This window comes from Berghia stephanieae, chromosome 1, assembly GCF_034508935.2.
Source record: "Berghia stephanieae isolate SIO BIC M18660-M18661 chromosome 1, UCSD_Bste_1.3, whole genome shotgun sequence".
Taxonomy (NCBI): Eukaryota; Metazoa; Mollusca; class Gastropoda; order Nudibranchia; family Aeolidiidae; genus Berghia; species Berghia stephanieae.
In genome coordinates this window covers 73,644,923-73,656,101 of record NC_088360.1, presented here as the reverse complement: position 1 = coordinate 73,656,101, position 11,179 = coordinate 73,644,923, and the positions used below count along the sequence as shown (strand labels likewise).

Below are 11,179 nucleotides of genomic sequence, written 5' to 3'. Positions count from 1 at the left end.
TACCCAAGAATATGAGTTGTTACTGGAATGAGAGAGTACCAATTTTACTTCATAGCCGTGTTTAATAATAAAACATTTTCTGCCATCAATCCCACCCAATACACTTGGTCCATCGATCAGTAAGAAAATTAATTGCAATGTGATAGAAGACACCCCACCCCAGTAGTTGACAATTCAGAAAAGTTGTATACTGTATATCCACCCAAACAATTCCAAATCATTCGTTCCACAAGGTAACCCACTCTTCCATGATTATGTAACAACCTTTCGCCCCGACTATTCTGTCAAGACCTCTCCAGTTTCGTATTCCGTCCCCCAATGTTTGCACAGTAAAACAACAGCCGGAGGTCGACCGGAATAATTGCTGCCTCTATTAGTGCCTGGCCATTTCCAAAATAACGGGCCCCTCTTGTCAAAGCAAACGCAACGGTTGAACAATTTTTCGCCGAGTATAAAAACGTCTCTTGTACCTTTTCAATTTTCTTTCCCTTCTTAAAAAACACGATTTTTCTCTCCATAGCGCCTTGTGAAAACAAAAGTAACGGTTGGTCAGTTTTGGTCTAATCTAGAAGATGATGAATGATACGTCATTTGTACCAATGCACATTTCTTTCCCATTCTGTAGTTTTTATTTGGAATAATAATAACAGTATATATTTAAGATGAAAAGAATATACATATGATAAATTGTAATACAAGTTATTCTCAAATTATTAAAGCACATCTGAGGATTGATCGTCGACAAAAAAAGGGGTAAATACGACGTATACAAATATGCCGGTCTGACATCCGAACGCATTTATGGGCCTAGTTTAACATTGTTGTAATGAACTATATTTTATGTCATTTTTTAAGATTTTCATTACAACAGTGAGCCCATAATAAATTTGGTTATCAGACCTGAAAATAATTGAACGTCGGGTACATGACAGCATCGGACATGAACTCTCTTACGTGCATGCATACATAAAAAATCCGTAATTTATAGCGACGAAGTGTTCCAAGCATTATTTTCCTGGCCCCAAGTAAAATTCTGACATGTCGTGGCCCCCTGATTGTCTGACAAGGACGCGATAGGTCCGTCGAGTATGTCCAAGAGTCAATGGCACTGGGCAAAACCTATTGACAGTCACAAGACTGATGAAATGAGACTAATGGTGTATAGCAGCTAGCTAGCTACCTTGGCCGACCTAGTTCAAACAATCTTAGCGCTTGACAAGACCAGAGAATTAAAGTGGAAATGTGTGCATTGAGAACTGTTGTTGTTGGCCCTGTATACGCTCCGTGAACAATAAATTCTACCAAAGTATGAGTTCGGGGTGGTCTGTTCAAAGATCGGAATAGATAGAAATTATCATCCTACTTGCTTGTTTCCTGAGACAAGTGAAACTCTTTTTTTTCCTTTACTCAGCCATACTCTCTCTCTCCCTCTCCCTCCCTCCCTCCCTCCCCCTCTCTCTCTCTCTCTCTCTCTCTCTCTCTCTCTCTCTCTTTCTATCTCTCTCTATCTATCTCTATCTCTCTCTCACACACACACACACGCCTCTTTCTCTCTCTCTCTCTCTCTCTCTCTCTCTCTCTCTCTCTCACTCCTCTATCTCTTCTCTCTTTCTCTCACCCAGTCTCTTTTTCTCTCTCGTTCTCAGATTCCATCAGTTTACCAATAACCCGAGGACTTCCATTTAACTAATTATATTTATGATATTGTATTAACTTCACTTTACCGTATTACCCGCATGCAAATAACGATAATAACATACCGTAAACGGAGGCCTAATCCCTGCTCTTTTCATTGTTAACATCCTGGATAGCTATCTCTTGGTTTGTTTGTTTGTTTTTGTCTTCAATATCCTCATTCTTTTGCTTGAATATAATCATTCTTTAGAAAATATACAAACATCAAAATGAGTTGTTATCGAATCAATTACTTAATTTTATAGATATATTTTCCACCTCGACACAATACAAGATTCTCGTTGGTTCTACCAATTTAGGAAAATTGAAAAACTTCTTTTATGACTGAAGTTTCGATCATTAAAGAATTGTGAATGAAATGGCCTCTTTCAAAACATGATTTGTAGCCTAAACAGTGAACATCAACTAAAGGAAATGAACTGAGAATTTGGTTGAATTAACAAATATCTGGTTTTAAAAAAAAGCTATAGATTAAGAAACCTGGGAGCAGGCACCGGTGTAAGATAAAGATCTGAACAAGTGTGCATTTATAAGCGCCAGACAAAGCAAGAAAGAAAAATACAAGGCAAAAAACATAATCTCAAAAATCAGTTTACCTTTACCTCAGGGAGTGTGCATGTGGGGTTCGATCTCCGGTCGAGGTAGACTGATTTTTTTTGGATGTTTTTTTTCTTGCATTTTTCTTTCTTGGCTTGTCTGCCACCTTTCATGGCACTTGTTCAGATCTTTAAAAAAAAGTACCCTTATTATTATTATCTTTATTATGTTATTTTATTATTATTTTATTTATTATTATTATTTTTATTATTATTTTATTATATTATATTATTATTATTATTATTTATTATTATTATTATTATTATTATCATTATTATTATTATTATTATATTATTATTATCATTATTATTATTATTATTATTATTATTATTATTATTATTATTATTATATTATTATTATTATTATTATTATTAAGTAATTTGTAAAAACCGTTACGTAAGTAAAGAAAAACAATGAAAGAAAAGTTACTTTTCGAAACCAGCTTTTTTTTAGCGTCTTTTTAATTAAAACTGTGTACACGACACAGAAACCGGGTTGGCAGTTTAATGCAATGGAGGACTTGGGCAAACTTTTATGGCTTGTATTAGTTTTAGCCACTATATATAGATTTTGGACAATGTGCCTTCTGTTGTCATTTCAAGACCCGAACAGGGACAGTTTTATTTCTCTTTGCGTCTGTCAAATTGTGTTGGAATCGAACGCAATACTCTGTTCAAGTGGATGAGGAACACGCTCTGGAATAATGTCATTTGGGGTTAAAGGGGTTGACTGTGGAGAGAAGTCGAGGGAAGTTGCTTGCACGATTCTTTCATTCCCTCCAAAACTCTTGAACAAAAGGCAAACAGCTGGGAACAATATCACCCTCTCACTGTTGTCAAATTATAGAAATGCACACACTAGCGACTGCCGGTCAGTTTTATGGTCATTTTGTGTCAATAGGTAAAATTATTGGAAGTTTGAATGACACATTCCAGAGTGTTTTATTGGGCATTTGCCATAATTGGCTGGGCGTTTGTGTTCTGTAATTCTGTCACATTTTAACTATTATCGGCCCGTTGTGTTGTGTTGATTGGGTTGGGCATGCGCGTTTTAACGTCTCAGCCCTTCCGTCCGGTTGGTTCCGGTGTATTGTCGATTCAGGATATCCTGTGTATGGTGGACGGTCATTGACGGTGCCGGTCGCTTGGACTGGTTTTGTAGAGTTGTTTGGATAGCTGCTCCATTGTCAATGGCTTGTTGTGCCGGACACTCCAATGATCGGAGGGAGAACGCTAGCCTGGGTTGACAAAAGACTTCTTTTTACTTTTCTGGTCGGAAAATTTTTATTTCAAATATCGATCCATTAAGATGATCCAAAATTCCAATGAAAGTATTAGTTTGAGAATTTTTGACACGTTTCAAGCACCAGTTTTGAGAAATTTTGAAAAGTTAGGGTTTCATAAAATAGGTCGATATTTGAAGTTTAAGGTTCTCGCCAAAATGTTCAAATGTATTTTGTCAGCATGTAGAAACGGACGTAATAATTTGAAATATAATGGCTCCTCTATGAAATTATCCATGAAATGCGACTGACTTTGTTGAATTTTCAATCTTTGAAAAGCCAAAGGTGATCAAATTTGGAAATGGATTATTTCAACCATTTTGGTGATATCTTCCTGATCTTAGTCAATTCAGAGCTTGCAGTTATTCCTCTCTCTCTCTCTCTCTCTCTCCTCTCTTTTCTTCTCTCTCTCTCTCTCTCTCTTCTCTTCTCTCTCTCTCTCTCTCTCTCTCTCTCTCTCTCTCTCTCTCTTATTTGTCCATGACACGATATTTCAATGCTTTGTGAAACCTCCGCTAGTCTTTTTGTAAAGTCGATCAAAGCAATTTTTATATCATGAATATTCTGATATCACCACATCAGAGGCAATAGATTCAAAGATAAGTAAAAGAAAGCCACAGAAATATCATGTCTAGGAAAGTGAAAGTTCAATTTGACCTAACTTGAAAAGAAAAACAACAAAAAATTAATTGCTTTTACATAGTAACTATTTTCTTTGGAATTAATTGGTCAATGAAAGATTCTCTTATTTGTCAAATTATTTTTTTCTGATAGATGAACAGCACGGGATGAAATAACCCGTCCTTATTCTATACTATATTATTTGAAAGTAAATATAAAGAAATTAAACACATCACTCTGTTCGGGAACTGTATTATTTGACAAGGGCCAGAGTTGCTTTGTATTTGTGAACAGTTTAATTTCACCGAGAGACAAACACTCATAGATCAGAGCCATATAAATGGATGTCAATGGATTTATTCATATTACTCCAGACACCAAAACATGTCCATTTATCTCCCTTCAGTTGTCCCCTGCCGTCGGCCACACAGTCTCAAGACAACAATCCTTCGTTACCTAAAATGTCTCCCTTCTATCACGATAGTAATGAAGTCTTATCTGTCGAAAAGTCACCCGTCTAAGAAACTCCTTGCCTAATCCAAACATGCTATGTATAATATTTCTACTATCTCTTGTAAACCCAAGAGTAGTATGTGACATTTTCACAGTAATCTATCAGTTTTCCTTTTTTTTTCTCTCACCTTGAAATTACAAATTACATATTATTTATCGTAATGATGTTTTAATATAGATGCGGCAATTAATGTCTAATCTGAGATACAATGATTTAAAATTTAATAAATAACAAACTGAACACAATATTTAATCTAATTTCATCCTGCATTCAATTCTTGTCATTCCTATCTCCTCGTACGACTGACCCAGTGCAGTGGAATTTTAAGACAACCGTGTGCATTCTTAGAATCTTCCACTTCTCAACCTCTCCAATACCGAACATGAGACGGGCCTGCCGACAAAGTTCCCTCTGTTTACTTTGAGTTCTCGAATTCCACTCAGGCTAGTTTGTCTCCCCTTGGACGACGTGACGTAAGCACGGCCGGGTTCCCCATGAAGGTCACGCTGGACCTCTATGAGATGGTAGTCGAGTCCCTCGAAATAGGGAAGCTTGAAATCAAGAGAATCGTAAATTTATTATGAAAATGATATAACACATTGCCAGTTAGTTAGAGACATTTTGTCAGAAAATATGAATCTATTTTGCTTTTTCGTGATTATTTGATATTATAAGAGCAAAATACAAAATAAATAAATAAATAAATAAATAAATGAATAAATATATAAATAAATATGTACTTACATTTAAAAACAAAAGAGAGAAGTAATTTAAACTTAAATCACAATAAATGGATCAAGAATTATGTTTTAGTTAAATAAAGAACATACTTACAAAATAAACTTATTTATAAACCTCATTGTGGAATGAAAATTTGCTGATTCAACCATTTTATTCTGAAATGAAAGTTTTTGAGAATTGGTTTACTTTTGAATGGGGCCAATATCCAAGAAAGGCCATGTAGCCAATGACCGGAAAACTGGGATTGATTTGAAATAAATGTAATGTTCCCATTTAGGAGGTTTAAACAGCAAAATACACAGGTCTCTCCTCTTTAAATTGGCCGCCATTATTGGCACATCGATAGCTTGGAAACTGGCGGGTTTGTTGACAGAGCGGCACCCAATATTGACCTATGTAAAATTCGCGTGGGTCAGTTTCATCCGCCGATTTCCCCACCCTTCAACATACAATGTTTGATTTTCGACCTGTCCTGGTTCGTTAGTTGTTGCACTTCGTTTCCCACTGCTAAATGTTCAGTCCGTCCCTTTGCTTAGCGTTTAGTACAATGCCCGTCATGTTTGGATTCTTTGTTGATGTTGCTCTGATTGTCTGGCCGTGCCCAGAGGAAGTAATGGTGTCATTGTTTGAAAAACTTTGAGTGATGATTGGTCGGCTGGTTGAGTTTTGCTTCAATGTCGTTGTGATTATTGTTTGTAAAGCGCCTTGAGCACGTTTAGTGGGTTTTGCGTTATACAAATGCTCAATTAAAAAAAAAAGATTTGATTTTGCTGACATACATTATTATTTAAACCTACGACATCAAAATTTCCGAGAAATGCTTCAATTGTTGTTTTGACGTAAACCAAATTGTCGTTGGGTGCAATTATCAGCTCATCACATAAAGGGAGCAAAACAACTCCAACATGTTTATACAAATTAATGATTGGGTACAAGACGAGATTATTGAGCTTATTTCAACGTTGAACAGCAATATAATTGTCCAGAATTATTTATTTTGGAAAATGAAGCCGTATAAAATAAATGATCAATTGTTATTCTTATGCCTCAATTTCTGTCATCTTCAGGTATGGTTCAAAAACAGAAGAGCTAAATGCAGGCAACAAGCTAAAGCCGCAGATCAGAAGAAGACTACCTCTGGGAGCACAACCACAAACAACAACACTACCACAGCTAACAACAACAATAACAGCAATAGCGGTTCCAGCGCCAGCAGCACTACCACACCGCCTCCAAAGAAAATCGTGGACAATTCCATGAAGAGCACACCTCCACCACCTGCATCTGTCTCTCCCGTCGAATACAAACCTGTCGTCTCTTCACCCATGCTTCACACCGCACCCCCAACAGTTTCCCTGAACCAGCAGCGAAGGGACAGCGCGGCTGATGTTTGGAATCCCGCAAATCCCATGTTTCAGCCAGTTCCTGATCTCGGCTCATGCATGCAGCGATCTCACTATGGTCTGTCTAACGGGCAAGCGGCAGCGGCGCAGTATGGGCAACAGAATTACAACAGCTACCATCATTACGGCACTAATATGGAATCGCCATATTCACTTTCAGGAATGCAGATACCTGGAATGAGTAGTACTCACCAAATGGGGAATGTTTCGTCACAGCACGTTTATCAAATGTCCGGTTATGGAACTCTCCCGTCAGCCAACACGCTGACCCGGCCAAACACACAACCCCACGCGGACTGCAGTGATTATAAAGACTATGTGCGTTTGTTTTAGGAGTGTGTTACCAAAGTTAAAAACGTCCATTAAATTAAACGGCACTTCACAATAATCTTATCTTTGAACTTGATAAGAAGTTTTACTGATATCAATAAATGATGATATCAGTGCTTACTTAGACTTTCAGGCAACATTCCCGTGTAACACTCACATTGTGTCTGAACGATTTACACGACCTTGACTAAGAATGAGTTCATCACAGGTCAACGGTGGGATGTTTTTCAACCCAAGTTCAACAGGAGAAAAATTATTTAATTTTCACTGTTCACAAACAATGACTGATCTCAAAAGAAAAAAAAAAGATAAAATAAAAGAATTGACCACGAAGAGTTCTGTGACATTTATCTCTGCACGTCACATTCCTGCCAAAACACTTGGAGTAGAACAAAATGGCAGGCAGATAGTATATTTTATTGACAATCTATTGTATATAATAATAGTATTATAATGTCGTGCATTTCAATGTAGTTTGTATTTCTGTATTCTGTTCGTTTACTCTCAGAAATCAACGCCGATTCATATTGTTATTTACGATGTCTCTTACATAATCCGATGTCGTTTTTCATATCCTTGTCCTTTTAACCTGGTAACTGCCGTACTCTGGAAAAACTCGTATTAAAAAATTGGCCTAAAAATTCCTCCATATATCGATCGATTTTAATGACCCTCATCTTGGCAAAAACTCTCAAACATAGAACCTCACGAGGTCCAAGATTTGAGAGTTTTTGGCCTAGATGACCGATCGATATTTGTACGGGTTTTCTGGTCAAATGTTAAAATACGAAGTTTTCAAGTGTACGGCTGAACTGGTAAACGATAGTGGCTCCGTTATAACTAACCATCCACGAGGTGTTGATTTGTTGTTGTTGTTATGGGAATGAATTACGACACATACTGAAACTCTGTGACATTATATTGTATTTTAGGTTTAATGATTGATTCGCCAGATCCAAACTGTCATTTACATCATCATAATCTGATGATTATTCTGCAACCATAATAATATTATGGTTAACTTTATCCACTTTCTGAATTGGTCCCCACACTTCTTGACTGTTTCAAAGCCGTCACCGCGCAGTGTAGCACTTTCAAGTTTTTATTCAGACTGCCTTTATTTTGATTCTTTGAGGCTCTGTCAAAATTCAGACATTCCTTGATCTTTACAATGTTCTGAGTAGGAATGTGTTGTAAACCGTTTCTTAATTCGACAATCGGTACAAATGATTGAATCCAGTCTTGCATTTAAATAATTTACTATTTCTGATGCTGTATCTTTTCCTTTCTTTCATTTTTTCATTCTGATCTCTCTCTCTCTCTCTCTCTCTCTCTCTCTCTCTCTCTCTCTCTCTCTCTCTCTCTCTTCATAATTCTTCCCCTCTTTCTTTTCTGTACCGCCACCAACACTATCATCATCAAGATCATCGTCAGCCTCAACCATAGTTTTCTTATTCATTCCATATTGGCTGCTGAAAATATACGACGGATGCCCAACAAATAATGATATATGCATGTATTGTCATTGCATCCAACAGTTAATTGAGGACTGCAGTGTAGGTAAATTCATGCAATTTTCTGTTTTTCTTTAGATATAATCCATATCTGTCACTGGGACGGAATCAATGATAAATTATTTGTAATCAACATCTCGAAAATTAAAATTTCGCCACAGACAAAATAGACACGTTTAATTTATGTTACACAAATGAATGGTTATGAAGTAGTTTGTTTTTTTTGTTGATATTTATATAACTTTCAATTAAGTTGTACCATGTCATATGTGATCGAGTGTTTGTGTTGTAATCATCATATTGATAATTCACTCAATCATTTTCTTTAAGAAAACTTTAGAGAGAAGTATGCTCAATAAATTATAAAACGTAAACCTAGAGAGATGACCCGGTGGGGACGGCCACAATACTAAAATCGGAACAAATAATTCAATGGTTTTCTCCAGTTCAATTTTGAATTGTTTTGTTTCAGATACAAACGGGTCTTTTTTTTTTATTAACGTAAGAATGAATATATTTCTAAAATAGACGTGAGTTTAGTTTACCATGATACAAGTGACGCTATTATTTCGCACTGGGTCATCTCTCTGGTATCAATGAATCTCAGGATGAAATAAAATATTGATTGGTAGAGTAGAAATTTAACGACTTAGTGGTATTTGTATTTAACAATGTTATGATGACTGATTGGAGGGGGACTCAGTGATATTATTCTCTATGAAATGTGTTTGTGTTCATATTCAAGTGTAATTACTGGAAGAAAGAAATAAAGAGAATAGAGTAGAGGCTAGATAGGGAGAGAGAGAGAGAGAGAGAGAGAGAGAGAGAGAGAGAGAGAGAGAGAGAGAGAGAGAGAGAGAGAGAGGGGGGGGATAAAATTGAAATATCTAAAGCGTCCAAAACCAACTAATCTTCATTTTGGTTTCCAAATTAAGTTGCCAAATATGCAATCCAGATTATAAATTTGCTAAGGCCAGGACGAACTCTAATATTACGTTTTTGTAATTATATGATTTTATCACTCAGTGCTTAAATTTAAGATTTTTGATATTTTGGGGGAAAATACTCAAAAATCAGAATACAATCTATCCGTCAACAGCGTTATTTAGATACATATGAGAAAATTTTATTGTGCAACTTTAAAATTATTACAAAGGTAGCTTAAATATGTTAAACTTTGTCCATAAATAATACCTTTTCAACTTCTTCAGCAAAAAAGCATGTTATTCTGCCTCTGATAAGCTGACAACAATAGTAAACAGGTACTGATTATAATAATAATATGTCGTTTTTGAGATAGATTGGGTTCACCACTGTGACGGTCCTTGCTGTGTTCATGTTAATTATTGAAGCTGCCATTGGTATTTCATTCACCACCTTTTTGGTTTCAAGCTTTGAGATCAAACAAATACGCTTTGGACATATTATTACATAATAAGGATATTGTTGTTATTCTATTTTCTGACGAAAGACCAATGACTGCTGTGTAATTTATAATCCAATCATAAGGTTAGATGTATACTGGTGCTTGTGTTAGACTGGGGGGTTTAACAGAACTACCAGAAATACATTGTTACTGAAAATATACAAGTTAATCCATAAACAGAAATCAGTAGATGATTAAAAAACAAAACAAAAACAAAACAAAACAAAAACAGGAAAAAAAATAACAAAACAAATTTAGCTTTTATATAGGACAATATCCACTAAACGTGCTCAAAGCCCTTTACAAACAGGTTTATTACCAAGATATATGTTATTTAATCAACCAATTTCATTCATACAAAAAATAAAAGAATTAGACTATAAATTGCCGGCATCTTTTACTCACTCTTGCGATTTGGATTCAGTGCGTGTTTCCACTGTAAAAAAAGGAACGCGCTCATACTTTCAAACTGGAAACAAGAGAGAATCCTTTAACAACATGGCGTTATGTGAGGGCAACAATGTCATATTTTACAGTTATGAAAGTAAATAAGTCAAAACAGAGATAATATGTCTAAAATTCTATTCTCTCAGATTCATCAGTCTTTAAAAAAGATGGAGGGTTGATTTGATTGCTGAAGGTTACTCTTTCCTCTTCTTCTTGTTAAGAATTGATTATTTATCTCAAAATGAGTATCATTATTGCTAAAAAAAAAGCAATCACAATCAAGAAATCAACAAAAAAATGGTTTAATTTTATTTCATATTGACAATTCTAGTCTGACTCAATACACTCAAATGTCTCAACAATAATCATCAGGTTTCTATTCTATCATTTAGCATGTTCTCAATGAAGATTGACATGCAAATCGATATACTAGGGCTTTTTGTGCAGTTACTTTGCCATAGCCAAAATGAACATAATAAAACTGAAAGAGGAAGTTACATAGCATTATATATTCCAAAACATTCCTTATCACAACTTCCGAAAGTTTGAGAAATTTGGACAAGATGAGAGTCATTTGAATTAATCGATATTAGGACAAGTTTTCTGACC

General features: G+C 35.6%; 1 protein-coding gene across 3 annotated transcripts in view; it reads left to right on the top strand.

The window, feature by feature from the left end:
* LOC144956519 (uncharacterized) overlaps positions 1-7,503 on the top strand; it is a 133,814-nt gene extending 126,311 nt beyond the window's left edge. For 2 of the 3 annotated variants that reach the window (XM_078887081.1, XM_078887090.1), the window contains one exon: positions 6,518-7,503. In XM_078887081.1, the coding sequence (XP_078743207.1) occupies positions 6,518-7,186 (669 nt within the window). In that variant the 3' untranslated portion in view covers positions 7,187-7,503. The remainder of the gene's footprint in view (positions 1-6,517) is intronic. The other variant, XM_078887071.1, reaches the window with a different exon arrangement.
* Positions 7,504-11,179: the final 3,676 nt, after the last annotated feature.